The sequence below is a fragment of the Chiloscyllium plagiosum genome, unplaced genomic scaffold (genome assembly GCF_037043375.1).
Source record: "Chiloscyllium plagiosum isolate Xiang-an unplaced genomic scaffold, Cpla_swu_hap1 HiC_scaffold_45, whole genome shotgun sequence".
NCBI lineage: Eukaryota > Metazoa > Chordata > Chondrichthyes > Orectolobiformes > Hemiscylliidae > Chiloscyllium > Chiloscyllium plagiosum.
The window spans coordinates 8,069,666-8,090,654 of NW_028270183.1; the positions used below are offsets into that span (position 1 = coordinate 8,069,666).

Genomic DNA, 20,989 nt, shown 5'->3' on the forward strand with positions numbered 1-20,989 from the left:
GAGGCCTGCTGTGCCTGCCAGATAGAGATGGGGGTGTCCTGAGCTTGTTGTTGACTGAGAGAGAGAGAGAGAGAGAGAGAGAGAGAGAGACATAGAGAGAGAGAGAGAGAGAGACAGAGAGAGAGAGAGACATAGAGAGAGAGAGAGAGACAGAGAGAGAGAGAGAGACATAGAGAGAGAGAGAGAGAGGGAGAGCTGTACCGCCTGCAGTAGTCAGTCAGGGTGTGGCTCACAGAGCATCACCATCCTCCTCCTCAATCACACACTCAGGCATGTTACAAATTCTGCCTGAGACTCAAACCAAGTGGCTGTGGGTGTGAGTAAACAAGTGTGTGCATGTGTGTGTACATGTGTGCGTGTGTGTGTGTGCACAGGTGTGTGCCCGTGTGTGTGTTTGTGTGTGGTGCACCAACATCTGAATGAGGAGAAGCAGCAGGCCAGTCAGCCCATCCAGCCGCATCATCATTCATTCAGACTGCGGTTAGACTTCTGATTCCACATTTCCCACCCACCCCTCGATAATCTTTCTTGCCCAACAACAATCAATCCACCTCCACCTTAAAAGTACTCAATGATGGTGTGTGAGGGATTCCATGGGTGTAGGAATATATCTGTGAGTTTGAATTTTCAAAATCCTCTTGTGTTTTTAATTGCACCCCACCCCGCACCTCCTCAACCATGAAACCTCCTCTCTCTATGTCCACAGCCTTTCTCTATCTCCACACTCTCTCTCTATCTCTACAGCCTCACTCAATCTTCATGGGCTCGCTCTCCACAGCCTCTCTCTATCTCCCCAACCTCGCTCCATCTCCACAGCCTCGCTCTATCTCCACAGCCTCGCTCTATCTCCACAGCCTCTCTACCTCCATAGCCTCCTCCAACCCTGTATCCCACTGCTCCAATTTTGGCCACGCAGAGATTTCCCGATGCACGTTCCTATGGCTAGGCTTCCAGATGGCCCAACCCCTGTGCTCCAGAACTCTCATCTCAAACGCAGCTCGTCTTTCCTGTCAATCCTTTCCCCTTTAAGGTGCCCCATCCAACCTCATCTTTAGCCAGGGTTTTGACCACCTGCCCTATCGCCTCCTTAACTAGTACGATGATGTCCTGTGACACTCGATGACACTCCTTTGAGTCATCTTGTGTTGCTCCAACGTGTTAAAGATACAGAGCAAATGTAAATTGATCCCTGCGTGTGTAAACCTGCCAGTTTGTGCAAACACATTTGCTTAATGTATTGAAAGCTTCTGGGACAATTACCCTGTCAAATCATTTCTCAGGGTGAAGAGTATAAATCACTCCCAAAACAAAACGTAGACAGGTTTGTGGAGAAAATAAATCATTTGCGGGGTGTGCTGTGCAGGTGTGGGGTGGAGCTGAGACCAGTCCAAAGAAGGGATGGTCTTTTAGGGTGCAATTACTTATCCCTTTATTAAAACAGAGCTCTGCAATGACAGATATAATTGCTGAGTTTGAAAAGCAGGAGACAAGCAATTTAACTTGTTGGGCTTGTGTTTTGATCTCTTCACTTTGGGCTCTGTTTAAAAGCTACCAACAAGAATCTGACATTCCTTAATGTTCTTGAATTTTGAATCTTTCAGTGGAGTTGGAGGGGGGAACATTCTATCGCTTATTTGGAGGACAGAGGGCAACGAGGGTTGGCAAAGAGTGTTTCAGTAACATGGCACCGCAAGAGACAACTCTTACCAGTGCACATATTGTCCACGTTTTAATCATGCTGGATTTAGAGTCCAAGGTCATCAACTTTATAAAAGCACAAGGAGGGCACATGGATAGAATGAATAGCCAAGGTCTTTTCCCAAGGGCAGGTAGTTTTAAACAAGAGGATGTCGGTTTAGGGTGAAAGAGAAAATATTTAAAAGGGAACTGAGGGGCAACGTTTCACACAGAGGGTGGTATGTGTATGGAATGAGCTGCCAGAGGAAGTGGTGGAGGCTGGTACAATTACAACATTAAAAAGGCATCTGGATGGGTATGTGAATAAGAAGGGTTTGGAGGGATATGAGCCAAATGCTGGTAAATGGGACTAGATTAATTTAGGATATCTGGTTGGCATGGACGGGTTGGAAAGAAGAGTCTGTTTCCATGCTGTAAAACTCTTTAATTCCATGCTTTCTGTGAACTGTATTCTTTGTTCTCTCTCATACCCAGTCTAATAATGCCTCCCTATTAAAACTTTCAGCCAAATTTACAGAGCCCTGGCATTAGACTTTTCTCAAATCTGAAATAAAAATAGAAATTGCTGGAGAAACATAGCAGCTATGGCAGCCTCCATGAAGAGAAAAACTGAGTTAACATGATGAAGTTTCTTGTGAAGAAGACTTATACCGGGCTCAAACTGTTCACTGTTTTTCTCTATCTCCACCGATGCTGCCAGACCTGCCGAGTTTCTCCAGCCCTTCTGAGTTTGTTTCCCTATGTTTTCCGAACCTCTGTGATCTCAGGTCTCCTCTGAATCTGATTTGTTTTGTTTCCTTAATGCCCGTCACTCCACCCTTGACCATTGAAGCTCTCTGGCTCATTCCATTTTTAGAAACGACATAAATCCGCATCATTCTTTCAATTCCTCGTGCCCGTTTTAAAACAGGGTCATCATCCAGTCCAATTCAGGAAATAAGGATGACGTTGATTGTACACAGGATATAAAGCCCAGCCTGACAGCCAGGTGCAGTGCTGAGGGAGTGTGTTACCTTTGGGATGTGACTGTAAATTCTGATTCTGTCTGCCCTCTCAGTATCGCACCCCTTGGGAAGAAGAGGAGGAGGTTTCTCTCCAGCACAATTGTGTCATTTATCCCTTCAATCAACATCGCAACACAGCAGAATATCTGGTCAACATCGGATTGAGGGAGTTTGCTGTCTGACAAAATGGCTGCCATGTTTCCTACATTACAGTAGAGACTAAGATATGTCGGACATAAGGTGCTTTAGAACATCCTCGGCTCATGCATTGAACCCTCCTTGGCATTGTTGGCCAACACCAGGATTGAGCGGTGGAGGGCTGGGTATGAAACTGGCACGGGTACTCCCACACACACCCCCAGCCCCACCCCCACCCCCAACATTCCTGAAGCTGGAGGAGAATCCAGTTCTTCCCCCCTGGGGACAGATTGTCACGTGTGCTGAACCAGAACCATCAGGACAATCGCCAAGGGAATTGAGCGGAAACCTTTCCGACCAGAGACAGCAAGACGTAGCTGAAACCAATAATATCGAGGCATTTAGGGGGAAGCAGCTGAGGGAGAAGGGAAGAGGAACGTGTACACTGTAGTGAAATGAGGAAGGTTAAGAGGAACATTTAGCATTGGCATGAACTGGATAAAGTGGAGAGTGTGTCACTGGGAAAGCACAGCAGGTCAGGCAGCATCCGAGGAGCAGGAGAATCGACGTTTCAGGCCTCAGGAAGGGCTTAGCCTGGAATGCCAATTTTCCTGCTCCTCGGATGCTGCCTGAGCTACTGTGCTTTCCCAGCACCACACTCTCGACTCTGATCTCCAGCATCTGCAGTCCTCACTTTCTCCTAATGAACTGGATTGAGGTTTACATTCAAAGTAATCCTAACTTTGGAATTATTTAAAACACGCTCTGGGAAATGGCGATCTGCAATTGTCAATTTTACCACAACCATCTCATTTCTGGCAGCTCATGGCTTTAGCTTCATCCCTTTGCCGGGCATAAAGGATGATTCAGTGATCCAGATTAGACTGTGGTTAGCTATTCGCACACATCTTCTCCATTATCTAATTGTAAATTCAGTAATTGATGCCGCAATGTCAATTTGTAATGATCTGCCAGTATATATTTATAGCCAGTTGGTTCTGTTAAAACATGCCTCACAGATAGTATACTCATCTGACAACATGTCTGTTTTCATTGTCACTGTGCATAACCTAAATAGTGATCACGTTAACAATGGCCAATCTTTTGCACTGTGTTGTTGGAAGTGTGCTATTTTACCTGTTGGTGCGAGTGCTTTAAACATTATGCTTGGGTGGGTGAGGGGGTTACTGTTTGGAACTGGTTTTGCCTTAAAGGCTCAACTTCAGCATAAGATGATGACAACATGTTCCTGACTATTGGTATCATCAGCGCTCCTTAGATTCAAGATACACAGGGCCATGGGTTTTTAATGACAGATCTTTGTGACAAATTTTCAACCTGCAGATCTTTGAGCATATGAGGCAGGATTTCCCAGTAATCATGGGATCTGGAATGCAAGCTGTATATAGAAAATAAGTGCAGGAGTAGGCCATCCGGCCCTTCAAACCTGCCCCACCATTCAATATGATCATGGCTGGCTGTGCAATCTCAATATCCCACTCCTGCTTTCTCCCCATACCCCTTGATCCCTTTAGCTGCAATGGCTGTGAACTGGCCCCAACAGCTTCCTGTGGGAGAGAATTCCACAAATTCCCAACTCTCCGCATGAAGAAATTCTTCCTCATCTCAATGCTGAATGGTTTACCCCTTATTCTTAGACTGTGGCCCCTAGTTCTGGACATTCCCCAACATTCTTCCCACATCCAGCCTGTCCAGTCCCATCAGGATTTTATATGCACACACCCAGGAGCTTTTCCTCATTACAAACCAGATTGTGTGACAAATTATAAAACAGCAGGACAGACAGGGTCTAGACTTAGGGGGCCCTGGATGGTCGATTATTTTGTGGAATCCCTACAACAGTGTGGATTCAGCCAACTGAGTCCACACCAACCCTTCAAAGGGCACCCCACCACCTACCTACCTACCTATTAACCCTGTAATTCCCATGGTTAACCCACCAAGCCTGTACATCCCTAAACACCATGGGCAATTTAGCATGGCCAATCCAGCCAGCTTGCATATCTTTGGACTGTGGGAGGAAACCCACGCAGACATGGGGGCTTGAATGTACAAATTCCACACAGACAGTCACCCGAGGCTGGAATCGAACCCAGGTCCGCGGTGCTGTGAGGCAGCAGTGCTAACAACTGAACCACCGTAAGCCATGTAAGAGGTTTTGATAGAGGTAGGACTGGTATCTTCACACAGGGTAGCAGTTGTGGAATTCACTTCCAGAACTAGTTGGAGGCAGGAATGCCATCCATGTTCAAAATGAGATGGCAAAAAGGTGTATGAAGAAAAATAGAGGAAAGAGTTTGGGAACATTATGTGAAACTGTAAAGCTCATTTGTATGCACGGAGGTTAGAGGCACATGGTCCAGTTAAGCCAATAGTTTGTTATTGTGCTGTAACTTTTATTTATTTGTGTTGGAGAAATGGGAGCAAGAGGTGTTGCATTTTGGGAAAGCAAATCAGGGCATGCCTTACACACTTAATGCTAAGGGCCTCGGGAGTGTTGCTGAACAAAGAGACCTTGGAGTGCAGGTTCATAGCTCCTTGAAAGTAGAGTCGCAGGTAGGTAACATAGTGAAGAAGGCGTTTAGTATGCTTTCCTTGATTGGTCAGAGTATTGAGTATTGGAGTTGGGAGGTTACGTTGCAGCTGTATAGGACATTGGTTAGGCTACTTTTAGAATATTGTGTGCAATTCTGGTCTCCCACCTATTGGAAGGATGTTGTTAAACACGAAAGAGTTCAGAAAAGATTTGTAATGATGTTGCCAGGGTTGGAGGATTTGAGCTACAGGGAGAGGCTAAAAAGGCTGGGGCTATTTTCCACAGAGCGTTGGAGGCTGAGGGGTGACCTTATAGGGATCTATAAAATCATGAGGGGCACAGATAGGATAACTAGACAAAGTCTTTTCTCCAGGTTTGATTAGTTTGATGCATTTCCCTACAGTGTGGAAACTAATCAAACCTGGAGAAAAGACCTTGGCTCTTAATGAGTGGAGTCCAAAACTAAACTGAAACTAGGTTCAAGGTGTGAGATTCAAAAGGGATCTGAGAGCAACTTTTTCATGCAGAGGGTGACAGCTGTTTGGAATGAACTGCCAGAGAAAGAGGTGGAGGCCGGTACAATTGCAACATTTAAAAGGCATTTGGATGGGTATATGAATAGTGAGGTATGGGCCAAATGCTGGCAGATGGGACTAATCAGTTTAGGATATCTGGTCTGCATGGATGAGTTGGACTGAAGGGTCTGTTTCTGTGCTGTACATCTCTATGACTCTATAATTATGGCTGATCTTATCTGAACCTTAACTCCATTGCCTGCCCATTCTGTATAATCTTTCCACCCATTACTGATTGAAGATCTGTCTCCCCCTTACATCTGGTCAATGTCCCAGCATCCACACAATCTGTGGGAGTGAATTCCAAAGGTTCACGATCTTTTCAGAGAAGCAGCTTCTCCTCATCTCTGTTTTAAACGTACTACCCCTGCTCCTAAAACTGTGGCCTCCCTTTCTAGATTGGCTCACGGGAGGAAGCACCCTGTCTACGCTTGTACAGAGCTTGTCTGACCCAGCGCTGAGTGAAATGAGAGCAAGGAGACATTGGAGGACTGGTGGGAATGTAAATTTAAGATATTGGACTGTGATATTCCCCCAACGTCTCGTTGTTGTTTTCAAATCCTGGTAATCTCTGCACCCTTTCCTTTTTCCTCTCTTACCACCTCCAGCCCCACGATTCTCTGAAGTCTGCGTTTCAACATGCCATCACTGGAGACTGTCTTCAGTTACTTGGACTTCTGAAATATTGTCTCTAAGGTCCACTTCACTCTGCCCTCGTTCAAACCAACCTGTCTGACACGTTACCATTCACTTCCTGTACTGTCTCCTGTGAGTGGGGCCCCAGTTTTGTTTCAGACCACGGCTGGATGTTTTATATTTTTTAAAAAACGGTATGGTTGAGAGAAGGTGGCTGTGTTGAAAATAACGACGCTGACTCTGCCGAATGGGTTAAAGCCCCTTTTATTAATTCTTCCCCACCCTGTGCCATCAAGCGATTGCCCCACACCGTTCACACAGAGAGAACCACAGCGAAAGTTAAAAACCCAGAATGGAAGGTTCACATCCAAAGTGCGAGGGAAACACCGTTACAAAATACCATTACATTTCCGAGCGGGTCGGTGGGTTTTGTCGAAACACCCAAAGACAAAAGTCAACAGTGCAATCCGTTATCCGAAATGGAAGAAGGGTTGAGTCATCAGGATTCCGGGAGAGTTGTCTTGGAATGGGCTGAAGCCTGGAGCTGTTAATACGATGTCACAGTGCGTGTTTCTGCAAAACAAGCAGAGAGAAACTCGTCAAAACTCCTCCCAGTCATGACTGGTAACTAGCTTGCAAACCGGGACCGAAGGAGGAAGGGACATCCTGGGGGGTGGGGGGTGGGGGGCAAGGACCGCTGGTGGTCAAGTCAGCTCGCCTTTGCTTCTCGTCCCTTTGTCAGCTCAATTGCAATGCAATAGGAGGGTTGAGATAGTGAGGACTTGCAGGAGAGTCAAGAGTTGACAAAAGTGTGGAGCTGGAGCAAGCGCAGCTTCCGAGGAGCAGGACCCTCCATCAGGAAGGTACCCAGACCAGGCAATGGAGCAAACGGCTCTGACAATATTTCTCTCCCGGGTTTCCATATCCCTCCAGAGTTTCATCCGCCTATCCAATGTAACGTTGAATGTTAACGTGGTATTGGGTCCGATTCTAACTCAGTGGAAATGCGGTGCACGACAGAGTTAAAGAATTGTACCCAATGGCTTCTTCCTCAACCACTAACCTCAAAGAATAAATCTCCTTTACAGGATTGATGCTGTTTCTCTTGCCCGTGTCACTTCTTATACGTGACAGATCTGTAACCGTATGTCTATTATTATTAATAAACACTGCTAATATTTATCATTTTTGGTTCTACTTGAGTGGGAAAGGCACTATTATTGCAATGATCTTGCATTGAAGAACTGCTTAATTATGAAGCAAAAAGAAAATATGGTGTGGAAGGCCATTATTTGACCCAAGTGCTTGTGCCAGCTCTATCAATCTAATGAGAACCACTTCCCTCACTGTTTCTCTCTCACTTGTAACTCTAAGCCCAAGTGCCTTTTAAAAGTTACTGTTGAGTCTGTTCAGATAGAACAGTGCAGATCACAAGTGATTAAAAAAAATGTCTCCTCAACCTCTGTAATGTTCTTCTGAGGACCATCTTCATCACTCAGCATCCTGGAAGGAGGTTCTCTTCACTTAATTTCTACAAAATCCTTCATGTTTCTTAAAAACTATGATTCAGCTCCCCGAGGCTCCTCTTGCTCCAAGGAGAGGAGACCAGTTCCACTCAGGTTGACCGAGGTTGGCACGGATTTCACTAGCAATCAGGCACCAGTGCATGCCATTCTCAGCTGACAGAGAAAAGATGGGGGTTACAAGCACCCTTTTGTCAAGTGTGGAATCAACCTGAGACACTAACAACTCTCCAAGACCAGGGCCACTGAGATTGAAGGGAGAACCAAAGCCAGGGTTTCAACTAAACAATGAGACCAGTTAGACGATACTGTTATTGAAGTTCCGGCAATGAGTCATTGGACTCAAAGCGCTGATTCTTTGCCCCACAGATGCTGATAAACCCCACTGAGTTTCTCCAGCAATTTCTGTTTCCGATCTCCAGCATCCTCGGCTGTTACATTCCTGGAGTGATGTTTGAAGGATTGTTGATGATGGAAAACAATGAAATGGCAGGTGAATTGAGCAGGGATTTTTCATCGGTTTTCCAGTACCTGGGATACAGGTAGCATCCCAGAGGCAGGGATAATTCAGGAAATGGAAGGGAGATGGGAACTCAAGGAAAAATCACAAACCCCATGAACTTATATTCCTCAAGGGCTGGTGAAGTGACCTTATTGAGGTCATAGAGTCAGAGACTCAGAGATGTACAGCACGGAAACAGACCCTTCAGTCCAACTTGTCCATGCCGACCAGATATCCCAACCCAATCTAGTCCCACCTGCCTGGCCCATATCCCTCTAAACTTTCCTATTCATATGCCCACCCAGATGCCTTTTAAATGTTGCAATCATACCAGCCTCCACCACTTCCTCTGGCAGCTCATTCCATACACGTACCACTCTCTGCATGAAAAAGTTGCCCCTTAGATCTCTTTTATATCTTTCCCCTCTCAACCTAAACCTATGCCCTAGTTTCCTTGCTTTATTTTAAACTTGTTGTTATCATATCCTCCCCTCCCCCATTCCACTCACTGTCCTTTCCAGTCTGGCAATGAGACACACCATTGTTCAGCCATTCTCACATTCCGATCACCTAATGGTTTCTCCACCAGCACCCAACACCCACTACCCCCACCCTGACCACCACCACCCCGCTGAACCAGAGCTCAAATGCTGTCCCTTCCACATCAACTCTGATGAAGAGTCAGTCTCAACTCGAACCGTTAGCTTGCTCTCTCTCCATGGATGCTGCCCGACTCCAACATTTGTTGTTTCCACTAGCTGATAACTAGGGATTATAATTTCAAGATTGTCAGCGAGAGATCTAGGAGTGAGATGAGGAGAAACTGCTTTACTTAGGGCGTTGCTAGGATTTGCAAAGCAGTGCCAGGGAGAGTGGTGGAGGTGGATTCCGCAGGAGAGCTGGATATATTATAGAATCTCTACAGTGTGGAAGCAGGCCATTTGCCCCATCAGGTCCACACCAACCCTGTGAAGGATACCCACCCCCTCTGCCCTATAACCCTGCATTTGTTTCTAACTTAGGCACTATGGGCAATTTAGCATGACCAATGCAGCTAACCTGTGCACTGTGGGAGGAAACCCATGCAGACACAGGAGAATGTACAAACTCCACACAGGCAGCCACCCACAGCTGGAATTGAACCCAGGTCCCTAGCACTGAGAGGCAGCAGTGCTAACCACTGGGCCACCGTGCTGCCTAATGATATCAATTAATTTTATGAAGGGATGAAATTTCCTGATGACAAAAATCGTTGCTCAACTCATCTTCATTTCCACTGATTGTCCAGACCCACTTCGGAGACTGCAGCAGACCTACAAGTAATTGCCAGTACCCCACTGACTGACTCATTAAACTAGTCTCATCATAGATCTGCAGTAATGTACGCATTATCTTTGAGTCACCCTTCTATCTCAGCTGCTCTCGACTTGGAGAGGAGTTGTTCCTGTCTTCGGCTGCTTCTGCTCATTGCAAGAGGGAACAACTCTCCTTCCTTGTTGCTGCGTTTGTAATCTGGATTGGTTTGGAGGGGTCGTTGTCTGGTGCACTGCGGTGGTGCTTTAGAGGAAACAGGGGAGGGAGAGAGAACAACATCACCCTGTGGTCTACACTTGGAAAGAAGGAAGGCAATTTATTTAAAGGGGAGATCTTGAATCGGATTGACTCGTGTCCGGTTTTGTACCTCAAATGCAAATACAAGCCAGGCGAACCTTCCAAACAAGCATTTTCCGTTCAGTATCACACCCAGTGTGCTATGGATGTTAATTTATAATGAGGACCTACCAGTTCTTATCGCTGTAACTGTGGTGCCTCCTGATGTTTCTTTTGAGTCACTCCCGCTAAGACTGAAACAAAACCAGGAAATGGAACCAATTAGAAAATGTTATGGCATTATTTTAAAGAGTAGCACTTGTCACAGAATGCCGGAAGACTCCTAATTTATCATTCATCCATGTGAGAGCCATTGGAGCTCAACTGTATAACGTAGGGCTGGAGACTGTTACAGGTCAGACAGGTCAAGGAGGAGTGAGCCATCGAGTCTGGATAGCAGGAATCTACAGAACTTGGTGCTAAGGATCATTCACAAAGGATCATTCTACAGGAGGGTCTGAACATCTTGCAATCACAGGATGGAAGGCAACATCAGAAAGACTTGCGAAATTTCTTAAACGGAGCGTCTAAGGCTATTGGATGGTGAAATGCATTTGATGTTATTTTTAAGTTCAATTAATTCACTCAAAGGATGAGGGCTGGACAGCATTTATTGTTCATCCCAAATTGCCCGGAAGGCAGTTAAAATTACTGTCGGTCTGGAGTCACACATAGGCCAGACCAGGATAAGAACAGCAGATTTCCTTCCTTAAAGCATCAGCGTACCAGATGGACTTTTTTTTGTAATTAGTGTTTTATAGTCAGCAACAGTGTACAGATTTTACTGTATTTATTTACTGTAGTAGGATTTAAAGCCAGGTTTGCGATTTCTGAGAAGATTTGTAGCTCAGATTAAGGTTCAGGTTGTAAGTTAGCTCGCTGAGCTGGAAGGTTTGTTTTCAGATGTTTCGTCACCATACTAGGTAACATCGTCAGTGAGCTTCCGGTGAAGCACTGGTGTTACGTCTCACTTTTTATTTATGTGTCTCGGTCTTTTAGGACACATAAATAGAAAGTGGGACAAAACATCATCAGCGAGCCTCCAGTGAAGCGCTGATATTATGTTCCACTTTCTATTTGTGTGTCTTAACAGACCAAGACACATAAATAAAAAGAGGGCCATACCACCAGTGCTTCACCGGAGGCTCACTGATGATGTTACCTAGCATGGTGACGAAATGTCTGAAAACAACCCTTCCAGCTCAGTGAGCTAACTTGCAACCTTAAAGCCAGGTCCCTGGACCATAACCTGGGCCCATGGTGGTAATGTCACTAAGTCACTGACTCCCCACGTAGATTGGTCGGTCCAAAGATTTAGTGGGCGTGGCTTCTCTTTACTTGGTGAATACACCCGTTGGAATGAGGGAGAGAGGTGTGGTCAGATAAAGGTTGGCGTACTAATCTGGAATATGCCCGGTCACTCATAAAAAAGAAAGGTGTTGGGCTGCATGGCAGAGTGGAATTTCTGTCATCCGTTCAGAGTCAGAGTAATATACACATTGCACCCCCGAGAGTTAATAAACAGCAAATCTATGCACGAGCATTAGTGATGCCCCAATGGACTTCAACACAGCAGCTTTACCAAACAGCTGATCCATCGAGGAGCTTCTTGTAATTCTCAATCTCAGCCTCAAGTCTCATCTTGATGTTCAGCAGGGCCCCATAATCTTTCACCTTCTGTTCGAGTTCAGACCTCAAGTTGGTCAGCTCCATCTCCAATCTGGAAACATTCATCTTCAGGTTCTCAAGTTTCCCACAATACGTATCATTGATATTCTGAATGTTGGCTTCCAAGAAAGCATTCTGCAAATGGGGGTGGGGATGGGGGCGGAGAGAGAGGTGAGGTGGGGTAGGAAAGAGGCAAAATTGTGAATACTTTTCGAATGATATCCTCGAGGGGTTCTGTCAGTCAAATACATTAATGTGGAGCCAAAGAGATTTCAATTCTCCAATAGCTTCCTGCCACCTTCCACCTCCCCCATCACCATCACCACCCTGTCTATGACCCATTGACAGTTTTGCAACTGACCCAACATACCTGTACCTCATGGAGGTGGGAGATGGGGGGAACATTCAAGATCAGTGTCCAACACCACTCTTTCTCTGTTGGTCTTCAAAGAAGATGGAGGCACACAGAGTCTCGCACTTACAGCACAGAATGAAAATGTTCATGTCCATGCTGGGTCCATAACTCTCTGACTACATTAATCTCGCAGTCCTGGAGGCTGCATAATTGCAAGTGAATATCTAAATGCAGCTTAAATGATAAGAGAGACCTTATCAAAACCCTTGCCAAAGTTCATGTCAAATACTTTGCCCTTGTCAACACTCTCGCATGTCTCTGTCATAGATCCCCTACAGTGTGGCAGAAGGCCACTCAACCCACCAAATCCATACTAACCCTCTGAACAGCATCCCACCCAGATCCACCCACCCGCTCTATATTTCCCAAGGCTAGTCCACGTGGGCTGCACACTATGGGCAACTTAACATAGCCAATCCACCCAAGCTGCACAGCTTTGGATTCTTGGAGGAAACCCACGCAGACTCAGGGAGAATGTGCAAACTCCGCACAGACTGTCACCCGATGCGGGAATCGAACCTGGGTTCCTGGCGCAGTGAGACGGCAGTGCTAGCTACTGAACCACTGCACCTCCTCAAGAAATTCAAATTGGTCAAGCATCTTGTTCCTTGAATAAATCCCTGCTGACTGTACCTTTTCAATCCAGGGATTAATGGATTTCAAACCTCATCAATAACAGCCCCCCCCTTACAGAAAATAGACCATCCAGATATAAACTGCCCTCAGAATTCTCTCTCATCACTTCCCACCACTGAGATCAGTCTGACTGTCCTGTGGTTTCTGGTTTATCCCTTCCTCCCTTTTCTCATAATGAGATGACATTGGCCATTTTCCGGCAACTAACCTTTGGCCAGAGATGGCTTGAACATAACACTGTTTGACAATGAGGGTCTCTGCTCCCTCCTCCTTTACCTCCCTCAACATCCCTCGCTATTCCTTCTTGAATCCCTGCCATTTCACTCACACAATGATTTTAAGCAGCTGCTTTGCTCAGATAAAATTTGACTTGGCCCTTCTCCAGTTTAGAACTTTTATTCTCAGCCTAGACTTATCCATAACTATCCGAAGTCTAACTCGGTTGTGATCACTGTCTCCAAAATGCTGCCCCACTGAAGTCCGGTTGGAGACAATAGAAAAACTGCAGACGCTGGAATCCAAAATGGATGAGCAGGGGGCTGAAAGAACACAGCGAGCCAGGCAGCACAAGGAGGTGGAGAAGTCAATGTTTCAGGTGTAACCCTTCTTCAGGACTCGGGGTGGGTGAGGGAGAAGTTACAGATAAAGAGAGAAGGAGGAAATGGAGAAGGGGGGAGAGTAGCAGAATGACGAGGTGGTGATAGGTGAACACAGGTCGTGGGTATGACCTGGTTGGTCGATGGGAGGGATGAATCCAGTTGGTATCACGATGTGGAGTAGCCAGTGTTGGGCTGGGGTGGGCAAAGTCACTCGGCGCTGGCTTATAGTCCAATGGGTTAATTTGAAATCACAAGCTTTTGGAAGAACTTCACCTGATGAAGGTGTAGCGCACTGAATGTTTGTGATTTCAGATAAACCTGTTGGAACTATAACTCGGTGTTGTGTGACCTTTGACCTCCTCCCTTGTTGGGCTCTCTGGGGATCTGAGAGCAAATACCCGCTTACTGTGTGACAATGGACCAACGAGACTTCTCAGGGAGAGCGTGAGGACTGCAGATGCTGGAGATCAGAGTCAAAACGTGTGGCGCCAGAAGTTCGGATTCCAGTGTCTGCAGTTTTATTTGTCTCTAATCAGGTTTCAGTGGGGCAGCATTTTGGAGACAGTGATCATAACTGAGGTAAGACTGAGAATAGTTATGGATAAAGGTAGGTTGGGAATATAAGTTCTAAATTGGAGAAGTGCCAAGATGAACAGCCCATGCCCGAAACGTCGATTCTCCTGCTCCTCGGATGCTGCCTGACTGGCTGTGCTTTTCCAGAGCCACACTGTTTGACAATGAGCCTTCACGAAAGGCAAGGGGCTGCCTTCTGTCACAGTTCCAGGCATCCTGCTGTTTGGGTTATATCTGAAGTCACAGATGGCAACATCATGTACCAGTAGGTCGTCAGTTAAAATGAGAGGCATTGACTGAACCCTTCCGTCCACACTTACCCCGCTGAGCAGAGAATTATACTCCGCCTCCAAGCTCTGAAGTTGCCTGTGTAATTCCTTAATCTCAAGACTGGAGGCTTTCGCTGCCTCATTGACCTCTACAGTCTGCTTCGTCTGTGTTTCCACCTTGAAAATGGAGAAGAAAATTGTAGTCAAATGCAGGCACTATGGTAGAGGTGAAATGAGATCTGAGGGGTGAATAGCTCATCCCCTGGGATTATATCCAGCCCCAGGCTGCTGTGAAAACCCTGGTCTATTGACTACGACGTGGCCGCATGGCTTTGAGTTGATGCCATCCAAGATCTAATGGAGACAGGGCATCAGCACAAAACAGCTGCTAAACTGGACAGTGCATGCCTCACAGCAGGGATTAAATGCAACTTTAGAAATCAAAACAGCGAGACAGGTTTTGGGAGTGAAGCTTAATGTTTTCCAATGGCAGGATTTTCCCAATAGCAGGACAGCAGTGACTGACAGAGATGGAATATAAACGTTAAGTTGAGGTAAAGTCGCCATGGTCCTGCTCTCTCATTACAGAGAGATGACTCATGGGGTTTTAACCTGAGGGTCATCAGGCCTCAGGCTAGGCAAGAGGTCGGGTGTCTGTGTGTGAGAGTGTGTATGAGAGTATGTGTGTGTGTGAGTGTGTATGAGAGTATGTGTGTGTGTGAAAGTATGTGTGTGTGTCTGAGAGTATATGTGAGAATGTGTGTATGTGTGTGTGTGTTTGAGTGTGTGAGAGAGAGTGAGTATGTGTGACAAACAATCAAGGTGTTTTTCAGTGTATAATTTCAGTTATATCACACTCTAAACTTTTTCTATAAATTCTGTGCATTACAATTGTGCCCTCCACAACCACCTGATGAAGGAGCAGTGCTCTGAAAGCTAGTGCTTCCAATTAAACCTGTTGGACTATAACCTGGTGTTGTGATTTTTAACTTCGTACGCCCCAGTCCAACACCGGCATCTCCAAATCATGTGTGTGTGAGAGACAGAGTGTGTGGGTGTGTGTGTAAGACAGAGTGTAAGAGTGTGTATGTGTGATAGCGTGTGTGTGTGTGTGTGAGAGACAGTGTGTGTGTGAAGAGACAGTGTGTGTGAGAGAGAGTGTGTGAGAGGGTGTGTGTGACAGATTGTGTGAGTGAGTGTGCATGTGTGTGTGAGAGAGAGAGTGTGTGTGTGTGAGAGAGACAGAGTGTGTGAGTGTGTGTGGGTGTGTCTCTTTCTTAGGCATTAGTGGCTGGTGGGAGGAAAGTCCACCCCCAGCAAACCACAGCGAGGACCCCTTGGCAATTGGTAGACTCACCATGGACCATCCTGACGCTCGAATCCCCAGGCTAGCCTCACAAAAAGGAGTTCAACAGGCAGATTAACTGGAGTTGTTCACACCCTATTTCTGATCAGTCACTGGGAAAACCCACAGTGGCTGCAAATCCCTCCCAAATCCAATGATCACTCTTTTCTGATAGCCGTGGTCTCTAAAAGCCTGGCAAGATTCCCATCTTGAACTAACTTTGCGATTATTGTCTATCAAAATAAGGGTTCCAAAACCTTCAACATTACATTGACCTAACTGTCTCCTCTCTCTGAATTCAGTTTGGAAATGGAACTTGTCCCCTTCTGGATTCACAGGTTTACACGTACAGATACCTACCTGTAATTTGTACCAATTGTCAAGTTCACTTTGATTCTTCTTGCAGAGGGCATTATAGTTCTCCCTCATTTCACTCAGTTGCTTAGTAATGTCAGTGCTGGCTTCAGCTGAAACATCCACAGTGACTGTACCAGTCATTTGCTTCCTCAGTTCAACCATTTCCTAAAACCAAACACACACACCCATTAGGGACTTCTCTTTGAGATATTTACAATGTTGATACGCATTGAAATCTTTCACACACACAATAAATCACATTTCAACGAGGGCTGAGCATGTGGCATCTTCCGTCAAGGAGACATTGTCCTCCATATTGAATGATCTCAAATTCATGGTTGGTCGCTGATAGACCCAAGGGCGGCACGGTGGCCCAGTGGTTAGCACTGCTGACTCACAGCACCAGGGGCCTGGATTCGATTCCAGCTTCGGGCGGCTGTCTGTGTGGAGTTTGCACGTTCTCCCTGTGTCTGTGTGGATTCCCTTGGGGTGCTCCAGTTTCCTCCCACAATCCAAAGTTGTGCAGGATAGGATAAATTGCCCATAGTGTTCAGGAATGTATTGGTTAAGTGCATTAGTCAGGGGGGAAAATGTAGAGTAATAGAGTAGGGGAATGCATCTGGATGGGTTATTCTTCAAAGGGTCACTGTGGACTTGTTGGGCCGAAGGGCCTGCTTCCACAGTGTAGGGATTCTAAGTTCAACTCAGTGACTCTTGGGCATTGATGGTTTGGGAGTAGACCCCTCAAGGAGTGAAACAGCTGACAGATGGGTGATGGTGCCAAACTTACCTCTTCATGGTTCTTCTTCAGGTTCGCAAGGTCTTCATTCGCTGCCGCTATATCACCTTCCAAAATGGAGTAATTCATTATATATTCCTCTTTCAGTGCCTTCAGGTCTGCAATATCACATTCCACAGACTGCTTGATGCACAGCTCATTCTCATATCTGGTTTGAAGATTAGGAATGAAAAATAACTTGTTCAACTAGAGCAAGGATTGAACGTGATGGGTTCAATGGGCCGAAGGGCCTCTTCTGTATTGTATGATTCTATGATGGATCCCACAAACAGCCAATCAGATCCATACGTGAGATACCAACACTGCCCACTCGTGGAAGCAGTACTGGCAAAACTTTGAGGCACTCGACCACGTTCAGAAACAACAGTCACCAAGGTCTCCATGCTTTAAGAATGAACTGGCTGTTGATAATTCTGCTGGACCTCTCTCTCAACACACACCCACCTCCCATGCCCCTGCGGTTTGTTACTTTGATCGATTGAGATTGTGGACGAGCTGGCTTGGAGAAATCCTCAGTCCCTTGTGCAGTGAATAAATAATACAGACCCAGTGATTGCTTTTGGTATGTTTCCAAATTAGCGTGAAAGCCATCGAGTTAAAACCCTGGAATGGCCTTGCTAGTCATCATATGGGCAGCACAGTGGCTCAGTGGTTAGCACTGCTGCCTCATATTGCTAGGAACCCGGGTTCGATCCCAGCCTCGTTTGTGTGGAGCTTGCACATTTGCCCCGTGTCTGCGTGAGTTTCCTCCTACAGTCCAATAATGTGCAGGTCAGGTGGATTGGCCATGCTAAATTACCCCATAGTGTTATGTGCATTAGTCAGAGGGGAATGGGTCTGGGTGGGTTATCTTTGGAGGGTCAGTGTGGACTGGTTAGGCCAAGAGGCCTGTTTCCACCCTGTAAGGAATCTAATTTAATCAGTAAGTTAAAAATCACACAACACCAGGTTATAGTCCAACAGGTTTACTTGGAAGCATTAGCTTTCGGAGCGACGCTCCATCATCAGGTGGTTGTGGGGCAGGATTCTGCCCTGATGAAGGAGCGGCGCTCCAAAAGCTAGTGCTTCCAAATAAACCTGTTGCACTATAACCTGGTGTTGTGTGATGTTGAACTTTGTCCACCCCAGTCCGACACCGGCTCCTCCACATCATAACCAACAGTAAGACACAAAAGGGACACCACAACCTTCTCAGAAGGCACAGAGGGTCAAACCACAAATTGCCTACAGAGCCGAGTTTTCTCTCCACATGGGTGCGACATTGTTCGATCGGTAGAGAACAGAGGTACGTACTTGGTTGTGAAGTCCTTTGCAGCCAGAGTTGCATTGTCAAGGTCGAGAGCCAGGCGAGCGTTTCCAAGATGAAGTGCCAGTATCTAGAGTGAAGAGCACACAGGGTAGACCATGAGGACACAGGCATTCACCCAGGTACACTCAGATTGATGAATGAGTTGGATGCTGTGTTGATGGGTGTTTGGTGAGGTGAGGCAGTACGGGGGCTGTGTCCATTGAGACGGACTAGGCAGCCAGTTTTCCCGCCTTCGAGCCTCAATGTGGCACACGTGTTTTGGAAAGGCACATTCCACCATATGGTGAAAGTGAAGAGGGCAGGCGCAGGAGACCAGAATCAAAAGGTGTGGTGCTGGAAAAGCACAGCAGGTCAGGCAGCATCCGAGGAGCAGGAGAGTCGACATTTCAGGCATTAGCTCTTCATCAGGAATGAAGAGCTAATGAAGGGCTTATGTCTGAAACATCGACTCTCCTGCTCTTCAGATGCTGCCTGACCGGCTGTGCTTTTCCAGCACCACACTTTTTTGACCCCATTCTCCAGTGTCTTTGATGGTGCAATTGGTGGTTGGTTAGCTCAGGTGGCTGATTCACAGCAACCACCTGAGGTTCAATTCCCACCACTGGCTGAGGTTACCATGAAGGACTGTCCTTCTCAACCTCTCCCCTCTCCTGAGGTGCAGTGACCCAGCTGTTTCTCCCAAATGGGAGGGAAGTCCCTTGGAACCATAGCAACTGTAACTCATAGCTGAGTGGAACAATGTCCAGGAGTCTTGTCTATCACTATGTTCTTTCAAATGCTAATGTCAGCTTGAACACTGAGGTAGACAATACCTCTGAGATTTAGCTTTAATTTATAGACAGATCGATAACATTATTACAAGCACTCATAATAATTAGCAAGACAGCTTCCAAATCAGGATAGCACACTCACAGTAAATTGGAATACTTTATCCCTTGAAGCTGTTGTTGATCAGGTTTCAACAGGATATCTCAACTGAACAGAATTTATAAGTTAATACTCTTAACTGAGTCCCTTATCCTGCCTGACAGCTCCTGAAGCCCAGTGTGAAAACAGGTTCCAGTTCTGCTGATGGTTATCTGACTCAAAACATTAACTCCACTTTCTCTCTCCACATATGCTGCCGCACCTGCTGTGTTTCTCCAGCGATTTCTCTGAAACGCAGCGCCAGATCTTTTCAAGAGGTTTGCCTGTGGAACGGAATGAGTTACAAGGCTCCTCAGCCATTGCAGGGGTGGGAGGGGGTCACATACATTTAGACTGGCTCATGGTCCCACTACAATGACTGGTAGAGTGGGATTCAATTCCTGTGGCAGGAATTTAGAGTGGCACTGTTTTTTACACTCCGTCTAGTTTCAATCCTGTTAGTTTCTCAGCAGGCAGGAGTGCCCCAAGAGTGGCTGAGGGGGGGCATCCTTAACCTAATCACATTGGCATTTTATCCTTCAGTGAAAACAGACGGTCACATCCGCTAACTGCACTGAGACTGAATCTGAATGACAGTGCACAGGCAGTACCGTTATCCACCTCCACCGACCCTCCCCCCACCCCCAGCGTCTTCGGCGCTCAGCAAAGAATTAACATGGCGGAAGATCGCACATCTCTGAACATGCAGCTCTGCTGTCCACTCACCTCCTCCCTCAGTGGCTTGATCATTGCATCATAAGCAGCATAGTCGATGCCTGATATGGCCTTCCCAACTTGGAATTGTTTCAGCTGCAGTTCTAGCTTATTATTCTCCTCCTCCATCTCCTTCACCTTCTGCAGGTACGTGCAAAGCCGGTCATTTAATTTCACCATGGTTTCCTTCTCATTGCCAATGCAGCCTGACATCCCTGACTGAGACATTGAGACTGACCTTCCTCCTGAACCCCCAAAGGAACCTCCTGCTGACCCCCCGAAGGAACCTCCTGCTAACCCTTCGAAGGAACTCATCCCCAGGTTCCTTCCTGCTCCATACCGTTGGCTTGAACTTGTGAAGCTGGACCTGGAGACCATCTGCCCCCCACCCACACCCCTTAAACCACCATGCAACCCACCCACTGACATTGCTGATGAGCGTAACATGCTTAACTGCTTAAACCCGGGAAGTAAAAACACTTATTGTCAACAGCACTCAAACGTCTCTCCTCGTGACTTGCAGACTAGGCTACAACTTCACAAAAGTAGCTATGAACTGGCTGGGAATAGCTCTGAGCATCCCATTCTCCAGCCTGTTGCAGCTGACTTTATAAAGGCCAGTGTGTGTAACTGACCCGCCCAGCTGAGCAAGCATTGGATTTTACTCATCTCCACCTCCACGATGATTGACACCAAAACGTTTAAACCTTCCCCCTTCTGTCAACCTAGCAACTGCTGACAGAGATAAATCCTTCCGTAGCAACAATTAGTTTGAAATATTTGCAAATTGCCAGCTGGAGTTTGGGGGAACAATCTCCTCTTGTTCAGAAACGTGACGCACACTCTCTCCCTCCTGAACCGGGGAGGGGAGCTGTCACTCCAGATGGAACATTACAGCTCGGTAATGTTCGGCCCTCGATGATCTGGGGAGGGGTGTCCCAGATGGAGGGCTGTGGATGTGGTTTCCAAATGGAATTAAATGGGGCGTTCGTTTCTAATGGTAACCTCAGCATTCTGAGCTCCCAGAGGAAGAGGTGGACTGCACGAGCGAGGGTGCAGGGGAGGTTCGCCAGAATGTTACCCGGCCTGGAGGGATTCAGCGATAGAGAGAGGCCA

At 46.6% G+C, this 20,989-nt stretch overlaps 1 protein-coding gene across 1 annotated transcript; it reads right to left on the bottom strand.

Annotated features, from left to right (window-relative positions):
- Positions 1–6,856: 6,856 nt before the first annotated feature.
- LOC122552454 (keratin, type I cytoskeletal 13-like) lies at positions 6,857–20,399 on the bottom strand. Its single transcript, XM_043695186.2, has 8 exons — positions 19,886–20,399; positions 18,238–18,320; positions 16,936–17,092; positions 16,149–16,310; positions 14,495–14,620; positions 11,866–12,086; positions 10,416–10,477; positions 6,857–7,181 (listed from the first exon to the last, which is right to left on the bottom strand). Exons 1-8 carry the CDS (start codon positions 20,318–20,320, stop codon positions 7,156–7,158), a joined length of 1,272 nt encoding a protein of 423 aa, XP_043551121.2. The 5' UTR covers positions 20,321–20,399; the 3' UTR covers positions 6,857–7,155.
- Positions 20,400–20,989: the final 590 nt, after the last annotated feature.